The 23,683-nt window shown below is 37.5% G+C and overlaps 1 protein-coding gene across 5 annotated transcripts in view; it reads left to right on the plus strand.

Moving 5' to 3' along the window:
- ZFPM2 (zinc finger protein, FOG family member 2) overlaps positions 1-23,683 on the plus strand; it is a 308,046-nt gene that overhangs the window by 134,650 nt on the left and 149,713 nt on the right. For all 5 annotated transcript variants that reach the window (XM_039387657.1, XM_039387658.1, XM_039387656.1 and 2 more), the window contains one exon: positions 13,395-13,513. In XM_039387657.1, the coding sequence (XP_039243591.1) occupies positions 13,395-13,513 (119 nt within the window). The remainder of the gene's footprint in view (positions 1-13,394; positions 13,514-23,683) is intronic.

Consider the following 23,683-nt stretch of genomic DNA (forward strand, 5'->3'; position numbering starts at 1 on the left):
CATGCACTGCCAGTGTATAGTTGTCAGGAGTTGTCTAAATGGGTGATTGCGAAATAAAGTCAAAGAACGATGCATGACTCTTGGGATCCAAGGATGTAAAACTAGGTGACATGTTTGTCCTGGAATGGCACTGAAGAGTGGGCTGCCACTCAAATTGAAATAATTGTAATTGATCTAAATATTTCTGTCAAGATGACAATCAGTTAAAAAAGGTGTTCTGTGTGTGCTTAGGTGGCAGGTAAGACAAGAGTGAATGGTTTGCTTTCTTCTACCTGTAATATTTTGGAACAACTGAAGTCAGCATTTCAGAGGGTATCATTTGCTATTTTTTGCGTGTATCTAAGAGATAAAAAGCAACATATAAACAAATATTTTCCCACCTACCTTAATTTGTTGATCATAACAATTTTAAGAGTAAAAACATGCAATGGTTGAATTTAGATAAATTCTAAAATCAAATGAAAGCAAAGGCCTCAAACATCAAGCACTATATTTGAAAGGAGTCCTCTGTGTCTTTCTCTCTGACTGTCTTTTAATATTATTCAGAGGGTACAGGGTCTGTGCTTTGTTTAACTATTCCAAAAAGGTGATATGGAGTACATATCAGCAACATAATCAAAGCCCCCTTGCAAGCCTACTTGCCAGAGACAAAAAAGATGCAGAATATTTGAAAAGGGCATTCCTTTCAGAATGCCAAGATGTGTTATTTTTTTGCTATGTATATTACAGTATAACCTAGAAGCTATTGGTTTCTATTGACACAGATCCTTTTGTCCTAGATACTATACTTTGTAGATAAATAAAAATCTGTGTATATACGTGCATCTCTCTCTGTATCTATCTATCCATCTGTCTATAATGTATATCTGTGTATCTGGTTTATATTTTTTATACGTATGTCTATACATGCAAACACAGTTACAGTCCCCTCTCTGGATTGCTTGCTGTCTAAAAAGATGGGTCAATAAAAGGTGAGAGAAAGGAAGTAGTATTACTTCCAGAGTTACAGAGAGATTATACATGATATTGAAGGTCCCTTAGGAGGTAGGCTTAGATCTAATTTACCAATCCCAGGACTTTCAAAGATCGCAACTAAAATGTTTGCTGCAAGACTGGCCTTCTCTAAGTACCTATGCATCTTTATTTGAGAGTTTCTTGGAACTGTTATTGTGATATGCATGAGAAACAACTACATGAGAGTTTGCAAAGGTTGGAACTACTTGTTTATAGGAGTTTCTTTGGTACTAACTTTGGAATATGTCTCTCATTTAAGAAAGTAATTTCCAGTATTTTTTATTGGGTGTCAAAAGGAGAAGACAGCATAAGCATGTAGAAACATATTATGGTCATGTTTGGCTCAGTGGAAGACTTTGTAAGCTGTGTATGCTTATTTATAAATATATTCTCAGATATGTGTAAGATGCTAATGTTACAACCCAGACATGGGTGAATCTTCTTTTTTGCATGAAATTACCTTACTGATTTAAAGTTCTAACATTTTTGTAACTACTTACAAAACATGTGAAAAAATGTAAAACATATATAGACATGTGACATTATGACATTCTTCTCCAAGTATTATTAATACTTTCACATTTATTCACTTTAAGTCAGTATGAAGTTAATAAACACGGAGTTTCCTTTTATTTCATTATGACCTTAGTGCTTCTGCTGTAACTTGAAATTTTCTAGTTTCAGCTTAGACTTTACTGGCAGATAATCTGTGATCAATAGGGGGAAGACAGAAAGCTAGAAACCAGATGTGTGTAGGAAAGTATATGCGCCTTTCTGCTCATGTTTTTCTGACATTTGGTTCTGGGCAATGTTGAAGGCAGTCACTGGGAGCTTGGATATGGCACAATACTTGGCACTGAGAGGGAATGCTGAGGCCATAGAAGGCAATAGGGGGAGGACAAGTGGCAGATGAGCTGCACAAGGAAACAGTGTCCAGGGGACAGGAGACAGGGTAAAAAACAGGCTTTTATGCAGAAGGACTTGAATCTGCAAAGGAGTGGTCTCAGACTTGAGGAGGCTGCATGAAAGTTCAAGCTTTTTCTAATGTTGGAAGGCTTGATTTTTGAAACCACTAACTGGAACATTCATTATGTAAAAGTAGGATTTGTTTGTTTAAATATTCTATTCCTTTTAAGCTAATGCATTATGTATCTTGTTAATGTACTTTGTCAACTCAGATGAAAACATATGGGGAATAAAACCGGTAGAATCAAACTGTCCTTCTCCAAGACTCCTTGTACAGCAAATTGTGTGTGCCTCTCAGAGAGGAATTGACAAGTTGAAAAGTATCTATGTACATGAAAATAATAGTCATGGCTAAAATAGAAATTTTCTCTTTGCATTGATGCATGTGATTTTTTTTTTAATTGGGAGGAAGAGAGAAACAGACGTTTTTAGGGGAGTTTTTATGTTATTATATTTAATTTTGTAAACTGCTGATTTTATTAGTAGGGGAGTAAAGATTTCAACCCGCATCTTTTTCAATATGATCATTTCCTATGTACTTAACCATTTTAATTGTAGATACTTAATAATAGACTATGCTACTTATATTCTTATAGTAAGTCACCATTGCAGGATAATAAGGGATAATAAGAAGCTGCTCTAAAATGGCATTAGTATTTTTAAAACACCATAGTATAGGGGCAGTTTTAATATTTCAAAGAGAAAATAATTCTGTAACCCAGATATATTTTAAATTAGAATTATTTTGATAACTGTTGACACTGCCCGTTTAATGACTCTGCTTTGCTAGAAATACTTTCCTACTTCTACTTCTTTCAGAAGCAGTGATTGCAACTGTCAGAGAAAGTTAAGGCTTCTGGTACTAGCACTGACTTACTCCGAGGCCCTGAGTTTCTTATTTAGGCTGAAATTTCCAGCAAGGCCATAGAGTATGTGGACTTGTTCTCAGTCATTGTTTACAGGGCTAAGGTCTAAGCTGTGAAGAGTCGGTCTCAGGAGGTCATTCTACAGGAGAAAGACAGTCTACATGCTACTGCTACAGAAAGTGTGCCAGTTGTGGCTCTCAGGCTCCCCAGTCACTGCATCTGTCCAAGCAGCTGTGGCGTATTCAGAACATGTGCTTGTAAAAGGGAAAGTGGTAAGGCAAAACAATTTGGGATATGCTTTACATACATGATGTCCCTGTGATTTACTCATGAGAAGATCATGATCATTCCTGTACAGAAGGCTGCCACGAGGCCAGTATTCTACTTAAGTCTTATGTAAGCCTCAGAGTAGGATTTAAGGTAGTGCACAGGACTTGTGCTCAATCTCTGTTCAAGGGTTTATTTCACTCAAAGTTACAAGTCTGCTGTATAAGTGGCCATCACTCTTTATATCGGCTTCAAAGTCTTGGCTATGCTAAGATGTAGCTGCTAGTGAAAGCAGTGTGATAGTCCAGGCTGAGGTACTGAAGGGGTGACTGAGGGTACTCTGGTCCGTGTCCAAAACCAGCAGGCAACTCCTGCCTGGCCCAGTGTTAAAAAGCTGTGTTGATCACTGCTGGTACTTGATCATAGAAGATGCAGATAAGCACATAACTCACGAGTGCCAAAGCAGTGCAGAGCCACGTGTCTGTTATGCATGGCCATCCCCAGCAAGTATATAGAAATTATTAATTTGAATTTTGATATTGTACATTATAGTTATACTACATTTATCTCTATTTATAATAATGTTACTTTTCATATAAATTGTATTTATAATGGATGTGACTATATATTGCATGCATGCAGTGGAGCATGGCATTCAATCTCCCTTTGTCTCAGTCTCCTTCTCACCTACCTAATCTCAGCAGTAACTAGATCTTTTGGATTGTCACACTAAATACTGATAAATTTTAATCTTTACTGAGATTTTTTTTCTTTTTCTTGGTAGTCTCGTTCTTTCAGAATTTTGTTGCAAACATTGAAAGAAAATAGGAAAATTATGTTAAAGCATCTGCTTCTTTTGCAAGACATTTGGACAGTTTGGCTCACGTACCCTTAGCTAGAAATCAACATCTAAGCGATGGTTTCATAGCTCTGAGCATGCATATCTAATAGAAAGCAAATAACTTATCTGCTGTTACACAAATGAGAGATGAAAATAGATCCTTCTATCTCTAAGCATAAGTACTGTAAACTGAGAAGACACCACAGATACAGTCACAGATGATCTCACTGTTCTTGCTTTTAGAGTTCAAAAAAATAATTTTCAAAACTTTTTTCAAGTAATGTATTTCATTACGTCAATATTAATACAGCAGTCCTCATATTAAGTTAACTTTAGAATCTTTTTCCATTCACTAACATCACAGGCTACATTGATATTTTTCACTTTTTCCAAGTAAAAAAGAAATCTTACAATATTGGGTAAACGTACAAATGTCTATTAAATATTTCCTTTAAATATCACAGTTATGCAAACAATATTGGAAAAAATAAAACATTAACATAACATCTTTCAGCTAAAAGGATTCCAAAAAGTCTTAGGGAAAGATTGGTGTAGGTGATAGTGAAATGTTTCTTTTTCTCCCCTGCGGAATAGTGCCTCTCTCAGAAATCTGAGTTGCATAAGCTGTATTTTCAATTGTGCCACTTTCTGTTGCATTATATACAATGATCCATATACCTCTAACTGTATATGAGCTGTAGAGAAGCAACAAAAAACCAGACAGACTCAGGACTGAAATGTCTTTGCATATATCGAGGGGAGAATCTACACACAAAGGGACGTTTATCAGGGGCTACTGTTCCTCTGCTGAGGAAGGGAGCATACCCAAGAGTCCAAAACCAGATGATGATCTTATCAAGTAAACCCTCTTCAGTAATATCATCAGCCTGCTCTTGCCAAGTCTGGCATTTCTGTATCCTGTGTATTTGCGATGGAGAGAGAGGGAGCAAAGCCGTGCAAGCTACATGTAGCTGGGATAAAGAACCTGCTCAACCCACTGGATCTGTGCAGTGTTATAATATAATTGGGAGTCATTTTTGCCAGTATGGAGTATCCATGTGAGTTTAAATGGAGTTTACTGTATTTTTCTCACTGGGAGCTGCAGGGAGGCCTTTTCAGCTACACTGGCTACCTTTGGGGATTTTTTTTCTGTATTTTTGCAAATGCTTCCACTCCAGGTTTATCTCAACACATACAGGGAGTAAAATAACCTCTTGAGCTGTGTGTCCCAATGTGGAGATAGAAAATTATTGAGGAAAACGAAGAATAATTTTTTTTATCTTCTTGTATGAGAATAAGACTTTGAAAACAGAGGTGTAAGTTGTTCTTGTGGTGAGTAGACCTGAAAATATTTCCTCTAATATAATTGCAGGATCAGGATTTTGCCATGATGGCTGGGTTTATTTTGCCTTTGTCTGCAGACTAGATGCTGATATGAATACAGTATTTTTCATATTATATGGAACTTGACTCTGAAGCAAGTGAACAAACCTTCGGCATTGCTTAACAGATCTTGACTAAATATCTTTGTCCTTCTACTTCTGTCTCTTTAGGTTTTTTTCTTTGAGCAAGTTTCTGTAAGTTCCATGAAGCAGTCCAAATAACGGAGACTCTATACAGCTGTGTAAGAATCTGTTCTATTAAAAACCTAATCAAACTCTAGCAACAGTGTTCATTAGGTACTCCTTCCTTTCTGACTTTCAAGAAAAAACAGTACTTTTTGTAACAGTTCAGCTTAAGCGTTAAAAGTTATTTTAATGGCATACTTAATGAAAAATTATTATTTAATTTGCCATTTCCATTTCTTTAGTAGCTACTCAATTTATGTGCTCTTAACATTTATTCAATTAATTGCCCTCCATCCCAGCTGTCCCTAGATGTAGGATTTGCATTGTCACTTCAAATTGATGCAGACTGTGTTCACCACCGTAGGTCTATGGTTTTCTAGTCTGGGATGTGATCCTGTGTTCCTGCTAAATTCTGCAGATTACAGGAGTGTGAGGCACTATAGGAATGTAATGGTTTTTTCCTTTGTATTCATTTTATATAAGCAACTTCATACACGTAGAGGACATATTTGAATTTTTGAATTTGAAGTGTCAGTGCATACACTTCTTTTTAAACTATGATCTTTTGAAAACCATGCTTGTGTTGCAAGACACAGTGCACCTTCACATCACTGAAGTTAGCTCTGCAGTTCAGTTGGAAATCTGGAGCTGCTTAAGTACCTACACCCGAGGTCACATCAACCAGGCTGGAGTACCACGTCATTGTGATGGTCATGGCTGGAGTCTGGTGTAAACTGAATAACCAGTAATGACACTTTTTCTCAAAAAAGTTTGTGTCATACACGGTGATCTGGGTACTTAGAGAATGGCTTTGACCAAATGTCAGGTGAAATCACGTCACTGGGTGCAGTGTAGACTCAGTTTAATTGTAGAGTTTAAGCCAGGATGCAACTGAGCAAAGACATATTAGAATAAGTATGTTTTATTTTAGTAGTTTATCTTATGAATTAAGTACTGTAACAACACAAATGCCTAGGCTAAAAAGGGATAATAGTGTTTGCATTCTGTTTCTAAATGTGAATTCATGAACTTCTCTCACATTTCAAACTTGGAAATGTGTATCGTTTCTCTCATTCTGGCAAGTTTTCTGAATCTCACTTTTTCTTGAATATCTTCTGGTCCTACTTTTATGGACTCTGTCTTTGTGCCCTGATCAGACCCAACTTGGGTCTTCAAATGGTTCTTTCCGTAGGCTCCCCCTCTCTTGTCTTGTTTTCTAAATTTATTTCCTCCCCCCTCATACTTTTGTGGTCTTTTTCTCTCTGAAAATCTTTGCCTAGCCTTTCCCTATTCTCACTTTGACAATACTCTTTCCTTCCCTTTATTGCCCAATGTAGGACAGCGCTGTTGCAGATAAGGATAGCACCTGCACTTTCTACCATTTGCAGTACTAGCAGCAGGTAGGAGAGATAAAGAAACTCTGCTTCTGACTTTTGCAGCTCTAAAGAAAGGTGGGGAGCAGCAAGATTTTTTGTTATAGAAAACGGAGAAGCCTTTTCATTTGTCATCCTTACCTAGAGTGCATAGCTGCCCTGTGGGAGCGTTGTCAAGATGGGGCAACGTTAGGCAGCTTAGTTAGGAATGAATCAGCATGTGGCAGCTTGGCAGCTTCTGCTGCATGGTGTTTGCTGTCTAGACCTGCTTCTAAGCCTAGGCAAAGGAGAGTGGTGGGTTAGAGCCATAAGTACCTGTGGGCTATCCTTGTGTCTACTTCCCTCATGGCTAAGAGGTTTGTTTAACCCTACTCCTTAAGTGGGAGGGATACAAGGAGGATCAGGGTTAGGGGAAGGAGTTACTAGTAGATGGCAAAAACTTCAGAGAAAGAAAAAAGGCTGCTCCATTCAGAAGCCCTCCACTACCTCAGTGGCAGCAGACCCTCCCTCCAGGGTGTCTCCACTCCAGAGCTGTTTTCTCAGCTTGCCTCTGCTCAGCACAGGGAGGTTGGACCTTTAAAGGTCCCTTCCAACCCAAACTATTCTATGATTCTGTGCATTGTCTGTTACCCAGCATTATTCCACAATAGCAGTGGCAAGCATCCAGTCAGTGCTGGAAGAGGATGCAGTATTCATTCATTCGTTCATCATGAAATGCTGTAGCATTGCATATTTTGGGTTACTGCCTCAGACTCACAGTTACTTGTTTCAGGGTTTTGGGCTATTGAATGAGTCCTGTGGAAAGGGAATGTTACTGTTTTGCCACTTCCATTATGTTATCTTTTCCAGTGCAATTACCAGCTAATTCAAAGCTCTTTGTGTTAAGCTAATAGCTTCTGATTCACTGCTGTCAGCCACTCCTCTTTGTGCACTTTTCATACCGCTTACCAGTCTCCCGACCACTTACCTATGAAGAACGTTTATTTTTTTTCTGAGTAGAGGCTCATCATAGACAAATCGTTAATGGAACATCAAAAAGATCCCATCTGTTAGAGTTGCATATGGGTAAGATCACAATTATCAAAAGCCTCTTTTTTCCCCCCCTATGCTTATCCGTACAATAAATGTAGTTGTCAGCAGGATAAGTTCACACATCGGATAAGGTCACAATTTCATTTAGTGACAACTTCCAACAGCGTGAACTTACAAGGTTCGATTTATTAAAGAGTCAGAAGGGATAAGATCACTGCATGGCCAGCCTGATTTATCAGGGTTTGACTGGAGTACTTGAATAGAGAATGTCGTATTTCAAGTTTATGTTCAAAATTGTAGTTTAGTATGTGTTATGTCTCAGAGACTTGAAAATTGAGGGAGGAGAATTTAGAGGAAGTATCTCAGTAATGCAGTTTATGTCTGAAAAGCAAGTGTATGTGCATTGAATATTGGAACTACCTTGTTAAGAATCACAGAAGTGGAAATGGGATAGTTCTCTGCTATCAGTGAACTGTTGTGTGCAAACGTGCACGTATTAGTTTGTTATAATGGAGGCAATCACCAGCCAAATATTAATTGCAGATTCTTCCTGTGCATACAGGATGGCAGGCAGATCTTGGGCTGGACAGTGCTTAAGAACTTCTAAGAGTGTTTTTAACTTGCTCACTCTGGCTTCAGAGCAGTCCTTGTCTGAAACCACAACATACACAATTTCTGTGCTGTGCAAAAATACTCATTAGAGAGCCAGGTGGCTGTGGACTGGAAATATGCAAAGAAGGAGCCGTTTGCTAGTGGAAATTGGTAAAGCCCCATGATGTCAAATAACCAGTCTCTAATTATAAGAGAGGAAGAGCTTACTCATTGTTTTTAACTGACTCCACTTAGAAAGCTATTCCTGATTAAAAAAAAAAGACAAACCAAAACAACAACAACAAAAAAAACCCTACTGCCAAAGCTATCAGTGACTTGCTTAGAAATGTTAAATGTGTATAAATACAGTTATTTCTGAATGAAGTAGTTCTATTTTTCTCCCACAAAACACTGCTCATCATTCACCTTCAGATATACACTCCTTTGTTTCTTAATCCAGAATGTGGGTAGATGTATGAAAGCCAGTGTTATTTTGGTCCAGAAATACTATGTATAATTGAATTCTTCTGGTATTCCAGCTGCTGTCAAATCATGTTAAGGGCCAAAAGCTGGTTTTGGGTTCCTGTATGTACTATATGTTTTGTGGAGGGTTTTAAAAAAATTATCCTGATTATGATGTGAGACAATACAAGGCTAAACTGACCTCTCTACCTTCTGTTTTATATAAGCCCTATGTGGCATCCCTGAAACAATATGTATATGTATGAAAAGAATCGTAAATTGAGTCCTTTCATTCTGGTTTTCTATCCACCAAGGTGGCCTAATATCTTAAAAGCCATGGGATGTTTTGTAGCTGTACTAGTGAGTCATGACTTGAGGCTTCTTTTACAGTGCAGCTATCATAAGTCTTTGAGTAATCACAGACTTTAAAAGTATGCTACATCAACAAGATAAGAGAAACAGCCCACAGCACTAACAGCATTATCTTTTACCAAAATTGATTAGCCCATACTGTGTGTCTCAAATATTTTGTATAAACTTACTCAGCAAGCTGGAAATAAGTGTGTTCCTGAAGAACAAGCTGAAAAAAATACTTTGTCTATAGCCAGGAAAGGGTAAGTAAATATCACTAAATGGAATGTCTTTTAATTAATTTTTTTACCTAACTTGCAAAAACTAAAAGCAGAGCATCACTTCCTCTCTACTTATATTTCTTAGTGCTGCTTCTGTTATACTTCTGACTGTCCTTTTCAGTCGAAGAGCTGACAAGTCTAGGATGAAAACAGTAAAATAAAACCACTTCTCTACTTTGCCATGGGAATGATGAGTATATCACATATTTTTTCCAGGGGTGTGAATGAATTCTATTATAATTTGCTGTTACGTGAAGGAACATTATGTTCGGTACTGAGGTGGTCTGTTGCAATTGCTGATTACTAGAAACACCTAACAGTGTTTGGCGCAGAATTTTCTGCTTCCTTTGGGCTGGAGCACGGATTAAAGGAAGCTGCAGCAGTTTTTCATCCTTTCTTTCCTTTTTCAACCCACAAGTTGGAATCTCCATGGACAAGCATATGTGAAGTCAGAGTCTTTACACTTCTTACTGCAAGTGGTGGTACAGCAATGAAGTCTCAGATCCTCTTCCTTCTCCTGATGTAATCTGTTAAGATCCTGAGCAGTTGTGCAGGAATGGTAGCTGCAGAGAGCACTTCAGACTTGCATCTGAACTTCTGAGGCTGAAAGGGAAAATCTTGTTTTGTTAATACATTTTTCAAACCCTCATAATTAACAGTCACAGGGTGAGATTCTCTTCTCTTCTGGCAAACACCCTTGAAGAACACACATTGCTTGATACCACAGGTATGGCTCTTAAACCACTTAACCCTTGTGGGAAGTCAGTGGTGAGTAGTAGACAGCCCCAATTACATCAGTGGGAGACTGGCCCCCTCTGTGGCACAGTTTTGATACCATTCACCAAGTAAAAAATTTCAGAGGAGCAAAATATTGTAAATGAATGCAGAAATGTTGCAGGCAGTGTTATTTTTTACCTCGAAGGAAAAAAAGATTTTGTGTGGGAAAAAGAAAAATCTTTGCCAAGGATCAAATGTAATGTGCTGAACCTTGTACAACATAGCCAAATTGTCTGGTTTTGCCAAAACATGAGAGCAGGTTATTCTTCCCAAGTCTGACATTCATCCATAGCATTAAAATGGCTGCTGGTCATGGTGACAAGAGAGAAATGACTTTTTGGGGAAGTGTGATGAAGGGAAACAGAAAGGTTACACAGCAAAATATTTTGTTACCCTGTCTGTAATCTACTACTCTGTCATAGTGTTCTAAGTGGATGGGAAAACACAAGTTTCAGTACAATTCAGCATGATGTTATCCCATCTGTAGTATATTGAAAGTATTCGTATATATTGAAATGTATTGCCCAAACTACTGCTTGGAACTGTAACAAAAGAGAATGAGAGAAAGAATCCATATTAACTTATTTAATTATAAGCTGAAGGGAAATATTACATGTTTGGAAAAAAAAAGCTTGATCTTGTTTGCCTCAAACCTGAACTACTTATCAGGTATAAGATTCATATTATTAATTTTATTTAAAATATAATGTGTAATGATGTGTACCTTAAAACTTCAGTAGGTTTTTGGATATCACTGGATGATCTGCCCTAAGTTTGTCGTTCTTAATCCATTAAAAGACAGGCCTGCTTGTAAATCCACAGGTACAGATAAGGAGTCACTGTTTGACTGTGTCTGAACCCTTTTCAAATGAAAAATGTCAGTGGCAGAAAGGGAGGCTGAATTATTTTTTAAAAGGGTTTTCAAAGATTCTCATGATTCCTCTGGTATCAGTTAAATGTGACATGTCCATAGACATAGCTGTTTTTTAGTGTGTGAAAGCAAGCAAATGCTGCAGTTTTCATCTCTATGAAGAGAGAAAATGCTGCAGTATGGCTAAGTGATAAACATGTTACCTTGCAATTTCTCTCTTCCGTAATTAACATATAAAGAGATTTCTTTAAGTTAATACAATTTTTAACAATGTGACTGTGAGAAGAAAAAAATGCATTTATGTTTTTTTTTTCTGTTTGGATGCAAATATATCATATGTGTAAATTAGGTATAATTAATCCGTAAGCTTTCCTGCTCACATACTGCCTTTTAAAATGTCATAGCACTGTCATGATGCGGACTCACCCACATACATAGAAGCTTTTGTAAACCAGTACAGCTCTATTTCCTAGATTTGTTCCAGTTTGCAGGAAGGATCTGATGCACAATTTTACGTAGAGTAGTTTTGTAATCTGCAACACTCAGAGGTGAAATTTAGATTTCTGTGCTTGAAAGTGGAAGCTGAAGCCAAGTCATCTCTTTGGAAAATGGTCAAGATTAACACCTGTGGACAAGGAAAAGCTTTGCAGCTTGACTGTATGTAAATCCGGGCATCTATGGGAATGGTTAGCTTGGGGAAGTCTGTGGAGGCTGCCTGTGAGCCAGGAGTTACTCACTTCCTGCGGTCCAAGGTTCATTTCACAACAACTGCCAGTTCTAAATCTGTGATGAGCTGACTCCTTGCACAGTTGGACTTTACTCTGTTTGTGGGAAAGCACCATCCTGATTTGGGGTAGAGTTGTTGAGATGTGCTGATGCAAAAGACAGGAATCACTGTTGCATCTGTTTGGTGTGGAAAGAGAGGAAGGGGCTTTAGCAGTCATGGAAAACAGGTCCTGAGAAATCATGGCTACTGCAGAGTCGTGGTAAGCTCTGCTGCTCATGAGAACCACAGCTTTTTTGCCTACCTTCAGGAAGGGCAAAACTTGGAAGTGCAGTTAAACATCTAACAAGAAGAGCAGAGATGAGCCTCTCCTTGTTCCATTCTATCCCTCTGAAAGTCTGAAACCAGAATTTATTATATCTGTTTTAGAAAATAGTGTTAGAAATTGTGTATATAAATATAACTGTTGCTGTATTTTTGATTGAAACATCTGTTGATAGAAAAATAGGCTTAGTGAAGAGGCTGCCTTCAAAGAAGGGTTGTCCAGACTAGTTTTTCAGTCTTGAAATGAAGTGAAAAAAATATGGGGGAGAAAAGTGGTAACTGAATTTTATTTTTCCCTCCATGAGAATGATCAATTATGTATTATCCTTTCTCTTTACTGGAAAATCCAGAATAGTTAAGGCGAGCTAAAGAAACAAATTCACTTTTAAGTGTTAATTTCTAAGTCCTTATTTTCAGAAATAAAATTTGTTTTTAAAAAAAACCAAAAATCATTATATAGCCTCCCCATTGCTTTTACATATTTTGTGTTATAACTTTAAGCTAACAATTAAAAGTATTTTTGATCTAATTCTGAAATGTTACTGCCTGTAAAACCTCATTCAGTTGAAATTCCTGTTTGTAATTGTAGTAAATGTTTTTAATAGTATCTCAGAGATACTGTGGATTTATATCGCTATATGGTGTGTCTCTCAAATTTTTAGTAGCTTCACGTTTCAAAATGTGATCTTGTGCAGCAAAATGCGTCAGCGAGGTTAATACACCAGGTGTGGCTGCTATTGCACTCTCTCCTTTCAGCTGTCATCTCCCCCCTCCTCAGCACTTCTTAAGAACTTTTATGAAATGGCTATTCTGAATAAAATTGCTTTCAAACTCTAATGTGTGTGAAAAGATGCAAGAAAGGAACGTGATTTTCTAAACCAAATTTGAATATAATTATAAGGGGAAAAGGTTTGTTTTTCTTCTGCAGGATGACAAGATCAGTTGTTTTTCAGACAAGCATAATTAATTCTCATTATATTGGTCCTCAGAACATTGTGCGTCTAAAACCAACACAAAGGCAGAGGTGGTTGTTGTCAAGGCATGAGTGAAAGTACTCTCAACACTGCTTGTTTTCTTTGTTTGCAGGAGAGTTGGAGGTGGTCCAGAAAGACGGGGAGCGCAAGATTCAGAGCCGGCAGCAGCTTCCGGTTGGAACAACGTGGGGGCCTTTCGCTGGGAAGATGGATCTGAATAATAACACCTTGGTATGTAGATGCTCTGAGACACTTCGCTTTGTTATATTGTGTGTTGTTCTTTAGGGAATAACCTGAATTGCTACTCAGGCGGAGCATTTGAAAACAGGCATTGTTAGCTTTAATGGACAGTGGTATTTGGCTCTGTTCCAATTAGTTCATCTATGGCAACCATCCATGTGAAGTTATTTGGAGCACAGGTTAATAGTATTTAACTTGTTATTTTACAGGAGGGAAATGTCACTTCCTTGTTTGCTGAACCAAGTTGTTGTGTTTCAGTAGTAATATCTGATTTTTTTAGTGTTTTTTTTTAATTTTTTATAGCATTAATTTTTGAATACCTAGCTTATATAACAAATGGTATAAAAATAAATAACTACATTATTTTTGGATAAAATTAATTAAATTTACCATACTGTTAATGTAACTGAATATAGAAAACTCTTCCATCAAATTAACATTTTTTGAAAGGCATCAAAAGACACCTGTCATATTCTATATTTGCCTTGCCTTCTCTTCTGATTGCAGAAAGTATGTGGACCATATTACTTAAAAGTAATGCTTAGCTGGCCTCGGTTCAGTGCACAGAAAATCATATCATTCCTAGGTCTTCATTTCTTCTTTGTTTGTATTGGTTTTAAGTCTGAGCTTCAAAATTATTTGTGTATAGTTCAGATTAATTTTCTGAGAATATCAGGAAGGAAGCAACTAATATCTCTAGGAGAAGAGTTTAAACAATCTTGGAACATGCATTGCATTGCCCTTTGGGATACTTCTGAAGAACCATTATCTGCAGCTTGATCACTGTTTGCTATTACAGACTTTGCATTGAATGTATTTAGCATAATGACCTGTGGAACTGTTTTCACAGAAGGGGATTACATATATTTGGGGTACACGAATCTGTGCTGTAAATGGAGAAGCTGAGCTTCCCAGTGTTCACCAATGCTAGGTATTGTCCTGCCCTTGGAGGACCTGAAGAGAGTGAGGAACACTGAGTTGCTGATGAATCATCTGGGACAGTGTGAGAGAAGGGTTATGTGAACATAGGAGAAAAGGGGGGAAACTGATAGTCTTTAACTCCTCTCTGTAGAACCCATGCCTGTATATTAGAGTTTTCTTTCTAAGGGCTTGCTGAATAGGATGCATGCTGGTTTCTGTAAATATGCATATTAAAATTTGACTGAAACATTATTCTGTTATAAGTACATAGTAGCCATTTAAAGTCTTAATATTTTGTACCCTTTAGCGTAATTTATTGATCAAAAGGTGCTAAGAAATGTTATAGAAAGTGGCATGGAAACTTTGTCTAAGTTTCCTAGAGTTCAGCATTCCCAACCCAGATCACATTTCCCATTCAGGCACCTGAATAAAGAACAGATTTTCAAAAGTACTACACAGTCAAAATGCCTTATTGTGAGAAAGGAGAAACTGGAAGATTTGAATACTTGTCTCCATTTTCTCCATCCATTTAATTTTTATTTCTGATAACCACCTGTAATTCAAATAATTTTCTAAATTCCACTATTACTACTTTCATCAACTTTCATGTAATCAAAACCTTAGTCCTGTTGTAGCTCAAAGTTAGTGCACAATCCATAACTTAGGAGAATTGCTAGCTTGGTGTGGTCCCTCTCACCCTGTCCACTTGTACCACTTCCTCAGGTATATAGGATGTGAAGATAAAGTTTAAGTATATGAGATTATGTTGATTGACCCTTTACTACAAAATTAATCATTATCAGATATTCTTAGGATTAATTTGCAACATGTCAGCCATCAAACATGTTGTTTCACTTTTGTTTTTTGATGGAGATATGGAGCAACTAGAATCCTTCTAGGAGGAACTTGCTTCCCCTTTGGTAGCACAGGCATATATTAGGTCTGTTATTACTTTGTGAATCTGTCCCTTTTGCTGTATCAAAAACATTTCACTGAGATATTTGGATTTTAATGAACTGGTAATTAAGCAGTGAACAGAACTGACTTAATTTGGTAATTTTAATGGGATGGTACAGCTTTCTCAAAATAGTTAAGAGAAATGTGTGATGAAAATCTTAAGGACTTTTTTCCTCTAAACTTTCTCTAAACTGGAAAGATATTTTGTTTCTTGTCAAATTAAAACCCATAAACCCTATTTTTGCTAACACTTGAAAGATTTTACTTTTGCCTACAAACATAAATACATTTGGAAATCTGAAAAGGTTCCTGTAAACAGAAGTTTTGTCCTCAGAAATAGTGTTTTGTCCTCTGAGCCAGTCCATCCTTTGAAAAGTCAAAACTGAACAGGATATCGTTGTGAGCAATCTGATTTAACTTCGAAGTTGGATCTGACTTTGAAGTTTGCCCTACTTTGAGTGGGAGTTTGGACTGGATGACCTCCAGAGGTCCCTTCCAACCTGAATTATTCTGTGATTCTAAGTATTGTTTCTTTTTCTCAAATATCAGATGTTTCCTGTAATCCTACATTTGTTACTTTAGAATGCTGTGTGAAGAAATGTAAACCTTTTGATGCAACTTTAATTTACTGTTAAAGCAACAAAATCCCAGTGCCAGCTTCTACATATTTTTTGTTATATCTTTTTTTTTCTTGAAATGATTCATGTTTATTTATGAGTTTTTTGTTTGCTTGACATATTTGATTACTTATCTCACTATCGTACATGTTCTCTGTTGTTCATAAGAGGAGTTGTGATTCTTTACATAGGTTATTTGTATATGTTTTGGAAAGCTCATTTGGGTAAAGCCTCATGTCACTAGAATTCAAACAAACTTTCTCATGAGCAGCTGACAGCAGGTTTAGTTGTTTTCTGAACGAGAACTTCAAATATTGTACTACTATAAACATCAAATAATTTTGGGAAAAGAGCTTTAATGTGGATTTTTGGTATAGAGAGGAAAGAAAAGAAAAATTGAGGGACCCTCAGGTGAGTAAATATCATAATTTTTCAGCTGCTGTCTTTATTGGGAAATATGTTTGTGACTGACTACAAGTATCTTACCCAACTTTACTGTTCGGTGTTAGCAATGTGACGCTGCCTCACAGGATTCATTACCTAACTCTAACAGTTGCAGCTTACTTAGTACCCTTGCACTCTGCATTGAATACAGCCTGTACATGTGATATCCTGTTGAAGTGCTTCTTGTTTCAGGCAGTACTGTGTTGCTGAATACAGTCTCACTGCTGTTGGCTCAGGAGACAGAGCAAGTTAATTAATTCAGCATGGTATTTAATTGAGTCACTGTGCCAGATGTCAATTACTTTTTAGATCTTTCAAGTTTCTGTCTTGAACTACTCTAGCAGTATCCGTCTCAGAGTACTGAAGGTTGGGTACCTTGAACAAAAATTATTTAAATGCTGTTGAGAATTGTAAAAGGAATAGCAGTATTTTACTTCATCAACAGTGTTCCAGCACTGTCAGGAGATATGGTAGTGCAAGGCTCATATCAGGACTGAAGAATACTCATATTCTAATGGTAGACTTGAAATAGCTCAATGACTATTAAAGTTCTTAATTTTTCTCATCTAGGAGTTTAGCTAATATTCATGAATTACAGATAATTACATTATGTAATAGTGTATGTCATGCATTACTGTTACTGTTGATGAAACGATTTGCATGCAGCCACCAGAAATCTTAAGAATGTTGGTTTTAACAAATGAGTCTCAGATCTCAAAACTTGTCTAGGCATTTAATTTTTATTTCAATCTGACCTTAAGAACTCCTTATATCATTATTAAATATTTATAGATATATATTTAGATACTTTTATTAAATGTAGGGTGATAGATCTCATATCTAGATACTTTTAATGATCTGTTCCTGTAATTTTGCCAAACTGGCAAAATTCCTCTGTTCTCAGCTGCATGTGTAGTTTGTATCTGTCTGCACAATTGGGCGTAGAGGTTATTGCCTTCCATTTCCCTCCATTACTTTCACTTTCCATTTACTGTTCCATAATAATTGATAGTCCTAAGAAAATGAAATGCATCGGAATATCTTTTCAAACCTAGAAAGTGTACATGTCTACATGTTTCCAGGTTCTGTTTGAGATTTGCTGTTTTGACAAACAGACCCATGAAGAGTTTGTAGAATATTGCCGTCTGTCTACAACTGGTGAGAACTCAGCTGTAGAAAGGAAGACAACATGATTTTATCTCTGGTTTCACCAGGAAGACTCCAACTTTGTGCCTTGCTGCATCACAGGAGATTCAGTAGTTTATGAGTACCTACAAGCAGACAGGAATATATTTTAAAGCATGAGATTCCTAGCTTGTGATTCCTGTCTTTAACAAGAAGGTGGGTTTGCACAAATGCCGAGTCTAATGTGACCATGCAGGTGAGAAGAGCAGAAGACCTCTCTAGGCTGGTCATACAGACTGCTGAAAGAGGAGCTGCTGTGTGTAAGCAGACCTAAATTTAAGGCACTAGCAGCCTAGTTAAGGAAAAGCCATTCACTTGCCTTTTTTCATCTGTAAATATTTTCCCTATTTGAGGGGACAGTTTGGTGGGAATGAGGCCCTTGGAAACGAAAGCAGCAGTGAACCACATAGCCCACGACGGACATCAAACAGTGGTTGCTCCAGCAGCCGTGTGGAGGCATTCTGAGAGGCCTTTTCCTTTGGCTGCTTCCGTCTAGTTTTTGGTGTTAATCTGTGCCCATGGCATGGTTTTGTGAAGCAAAACAATGAGCAGCTGGATGCAGCCCCCCATTCTCGTATCCTTGTCTCAGGGAGGAGCATGTGAGGCAGGCCTGTACCGGCCTGATAAGGAAAAGCGGATTCAACGTGGCTGTGAAGGAAATCCACAGGAGGAGAGTGTGGAGGGCTGGGCCAGACAAGCAGTGGGACACAGCAGGCACCCTTTAATGGGATCTGGGAGAGTCAGCACCGAAGAGACACTTCATCTGGAAGACACACTCACAAAAGTGTTTGACAGGGTAGCGTATGAAGGGCTGAGGATCCGAGGTTCAGAATGCAGCAAAGTTGCTCACTACCTCATCTGGGACTGGTCACTTTGGGTCAAAAACCTTGTGTAGGTTAGACAGAGACTTTAATCTTCAGAGTTGCAGCACAAGGATTTTCTGGTACCTTTGGTTGGAGGTGCTGCATGGCCACGGAGACAGCCAGTAGTCTGTCCACAGTCAGGGTGTAGCCAGTCTGTAGCCTCTGTTTATCTTGTTCAGACATGGCAAGGGATAAGGTAGATTTTATCTTTCAGTATTTAGCTGCAAATGAAGATTATGGCTCTTAATATCACAGAGCTATTTTTATATTTAATTATCAAAAATAGTGTATTGAGTAATGAACCTTGATTCTAAACTTTGTTATACTGATTTTATACCTTTAAATATGTCAAGGGACTGCAAAAGCCTTTATTTCTCATTTTTACTACTATTACTGTCAGGTTCTTCATATCTAGAACTAGTTTAAGATCACTTCCTTCTGTCTCAAACACAAGCAGATGTTATCGTTGTAGCACTTCAGGACAGCACATGGTGTCACACCAACAGCCAGGAAGGTGCTGGTCCACTGTGCATGTGTTGGGATTCTCCACTTAGAATCATAGAATCATTAGGGTTGGAAAAGACCTCTAAGAACATAGAGTCCAACTGTTAACCCAACACAATCATGACATGTCCTCCAAACATCTTTGGAACTCTTCAGAGGTGGTAATTCCAACACTTATCCAGGTAGCCTGTTCCAATACCTGACCACCCTTTCAGTGAGGAAAGTTTTCCTAATATCTAATGTAAACCTCCTCTGGCACAACTTGAGACCACTTCATACGAACTGAAACATTTCAAAATATTGAGATATGCCAAGATGATGTGGATGTCCACATGTCCATCCACGATAGTTTTGAGGACACATCACCTCACATTGTCTTACCTTTTACCATGTGCTCTCCCATTTATATAGACATGTAGTTGAGGAGAATACAATAATAGTAAGACTCTTTTTAAACTTTTGTCCCTAATTGTAGTTTATACACTTTTTAAAAAAAAAAGTTATTTCTGCTCTTTTATTTACATTTACACAAAAGAGTTAATTTAAACATGTTACTAATACAACAGCAAGATGTAGTATCTGAATAAACACTCTGTTTTGGAAAATGCTGAAAGCATTTGTGGTAGGTTGACTTTTGGATTTTTTAGGCCTTCCTTAGCAACGGGAGTCAGAAATCTAAGGAAGTATTCCATATCATCCTTTAGCGTAACACAACATATAAATAAGGTGCAGATAAGAGAGTTCGCTCTCTTCTCTCTTCTGCTGGCTGAAGGCGACAGGTCTCTCCGTAGATGGTCTTTGCTTGTATAGGCCAGGGCCTGCCTACTTAGACCTGCTGTTGTCTCTGGTCCTTTCGGGAGGTGTGGGGAGTTAGTTGGTGCTTTGCACAGTTCTGTTGTTTCGTTCAGGGAGGTATTTAATGCGGTTTTTTTATTTGTTCGCTAACTCTCTATTAGCGGTATATGTTTGGAGGATATTTGGGTTTTTTATCCCTGTTTCCCCCGTCTTTTTCCCTTTTTTGCCCCCTCAGGAGTTCCCTATTGTGTGTACAATATATTCAAATTGTATATATAATTGTAAATATATGTAAATATATATTTTTGATATAATCCCGTTTTTGTTCAGACTTCCTTCGGTTTTTCTGTGGTTCATTTTTTTCCCTCACTTGAGAGAGCGGGAGGGGGGAGGATACAGCTTGGACTCGACAAAAGAGCCAGGCCAAACTTACACAGCATTTTTTTCCCAGCTTGCAGAATTTGTTTCTAGATCGCAAATAGACGATGAAGCAACATGGTACATTAAAAGAAAGAGCACCTTGATCCTACACCATTGTCTAAATGCTAATAGTACACTGGTATTAGTACTGCACACCATTACCACAGCTGTAATTTTAGGCTATTAAATATTTAAAGGACATACAAATAAGACAGGATTGAAATTACATCTTTTTTTTTCTTCATTTCTGAATGGGTAATTTCCAGAATGTAGTATTATGTCAACAGAGGATTTTTACATAAAATTGCTCTTGCTTTTTAACATCTTTTCCTTGACTATAGCCCTTTTATGGAATACATATACCCATGGTGCATTTTGACACCTATTTATCAAAACAGCAGTACTTTAACTTTTGTTTAAAACTACCACTGGTCACTTTGAAAGGTTTTTAAAACTAATTCAGGTACTTGGTGCTTGCTATAAGCAGCTCCATTAAGCAGAATTTATTCTAATACCCTGTAATTAAGTAGTAGACATTGCCAATCATTCCCGTTAAACTAACTTAGTTCCCTGGGAGAAAACTCAATAAACTTTCTGTCCTATTTTGGCAAGCTTCATTTCAGTAGGGGGTCTTACGGAAAGTGGGAATGTACCCTGGGGCACATTGCCAGGGTGCTGAGAGCAGAGCAAGGGGATGGCCCGGCAGGAGAGAGGAGGCAAAGTCAGGAGTCTAGAACAGAAAAAAAGGCAGGAAAATTTGGTCCAAGGCCTCTCAGGCATCAGTAGAGGGAGATGCTATCTGAAAGTGCCAGGCTCTTACACTTTAGGATCACAGAATCGCAAAATATGCTGAGTTGGAAAGGACCCACAAGACAAGCTGTTTGGAGAGAATCACTGCAATAAATTTCAGTAGCAACATATTCTTGTGCTTCTAGACTGTCTTAATAATTTTCTAGCTAGTCTAATCTTCTCTGTACCACAGGCTTTAAGACTCAAATGCTTATTTTGCTGTGTAGATTTTGCTAAATTTATTACACAAATTTTAGAATGGGATGTAGTCTTATTTTAAAACTTCATACAAGAAAAATATCTCCATTTAAGGTCAGTCATGTACCTCATTGCACTGCAATACCTAAAAGACACTAGTTCTAAACTCATATTTAAAATGAGAAATTTAACAATAATGTTGTCCTCTGAGGAAATTTTTTCAATTCATGCTTTTTATAGTGATACCTCTTCTTATTTATGAAACATAAGTATTATAGACTAAGCAGATATAAAATGTCAGATTTAAATATTCAGCAATTTTTGAAATACCTTCCTTCTCACTAAATGTTAACACTATTTTTTTAATTCTGAAATAAAATTGTTTCTAAAATGTTGACACTTTTTTTTCAGCAGTTTCACATTCATAGAACAAGCATGGGAAATTCTAGCTTCATCATTTTAGTGAAACATAAAGCTATGAAGGTGCTTGTTTCTGTGAAAATGTTTGCATTGTTAGGCCAAGTATTTGGTAGTTACAATGGACACTGAAATGAAAGAACCAAAGGCTTGTGCTCTTTATTTGAGCACTTGAAAATAAAATGTCCTGGACACTCCTGGGTATTTTTGGGGCTATTACATATAAAGCTATACCTGCCCAAGGGTAGTTAGCCTTAGAGTACATTGGTAGTGGAAAAAAGCACTGTGATGCTGTTGCCTGTGGAACTGTGGTAGCACTTGTGTTCCACTCAGTATGTTGTCGAGATGTGCTGTCTGGACATACAAATACATAGGATTATGAAAACATCAAGGGTGCTTTCCATAAGATTCACAGAGGCAATAGTGGGCAGTTGTTTGGAATGAAAGTGTGTTGTAGAGAAAATTTTGGTGTGAAAAGAAAATTCACGTTTTGGTGGTGCCAAAATTTGTTTGTGGTAATAGAAATGCAGGCCAAGGTACCATATCATAGTAACAATAACAATATTTGAAATAATTGTCTATCTTCATTTAAATTAAAAAATTACTTCAAATAAAGGAGTGGAACAGTGATTTCACTTAAGACAGTGGCTCCTTGCCATCCCATACAGTGTGATGGAATGATCAAAATTCCAAAGATCATTTCCTTTTCTGTCTGAATATGCTCGAGAGAAGTAGCGTGCAAATTTTCAAAAATGATAGAAATAAAGGGTATTTCTGGTTGTTTTATTACCAGCCAAATTAACTGTGTTCTGTGAAAGTATGGTATATATATGAATATATAGGTAAACATAAAGAAGTAAAAAAAAATAAGTATATGTATACACCTACATATATATACACACAATATAAGTGATTGTGACTATATAAAAATAGCACATTCTAGTCAGAAGAAAGTATTGATTGTTACTATGTCCTAAAAATCATCGTTCAGCTGTAGCTCCTCTTCTAATGATGTTGTAGTATCACATAGCCAGTAGCAAAATGTGTCCTTTTCCGCATGCAGCAGATCCACTTTGTACCACCAAAATATGGGCAATACAGAACTTGACCTGAGAAATTCAGTGCTGAGGGAAGTTTGTAAACGTCCTGAGCCTCATTTATCAAGCCAGGAGAAAAAGTTCGTCAGTCTCATCCTGTGGTGGCTCCTCAGGCTCCAGAGAAGCTCAAAAGACAATTAGCTCCAGCCATTGGGGCTCCAGAGCAAAGAGCAGGGGAGACACCATCATTTGCTGTCCTTACCCTCCCTACCAGCTCCAGACCGGTTGCAGCAGAGGAAGGGTTGCACAGCTAGTACTCTACCTGATGATATTATTTATTTTATAGAGGTTTTTGGTGTGTCCTGATATCCCATACATGATGAATTATATGCATAGCCCCATCAGATTTTATATACTTTCATATTTATATTGTTTCATAGATTGTAGCAAGGTAGGGATTGGTTTCTTCTCTCAGCAACTAGCGACAGGATGAGAGGACATAGCCTCCAGCTGCAAGGGGAGGTTCAGGCTGGACATCAAGAGGAATTTCTTCACAGAAAGGGTGAAGGTCAAATAGTGGAATGGACTGCCAAGGGAGCTGGTGGAGTCACCATACCTGAAGGTGTTCAAGAAATGACTGGACGGGGCACTTAGTACCATGGTCTAGTTGACAAGGTGGTGATCATTCACGGATTGGACTCAGTGATCTCAGAGGTCTTTTCCAACCTAAATGATTCTGTGATATTCATATCCCATCTTAAATAACTGAATACCAATTAATAAAACTTTTATCCCCTTTCTTTTCACTAATGCATTTTATTGTGTATTCCACAGACTAGAGAGTAGGGGAAATGTTTAAATGTATTTACAAAATGCCTTATAACTAGTGAATCATTAAACATAGTTATAATTTTTTGAGCTCTTTTAACATACTTAGGGAATAATTGAGTTTTGCATAGACAAAATACTGCCTTTTCTGTACTGTAAGGGCAGGGTAGCGTTCTGAACACTACT

The sequence above is a fragment of the Pipra filicauda genome, unplaced genomic scaffold, assembly GCF_003945595.2.
Source record: "Pipra filicauda isolate LSUMZ 115617 unplaced genomic scaffold, ASM394559v2 scaffold57_size4234018_pilon, whole genome shotgun sequence".
NCBI classification, from domain to species: domain Eukaryota; kingdom Metazoa; phylum Chordata; class Aves; order Passeriformes; family Pipridae; genus Pipra; species Pipra filicauda.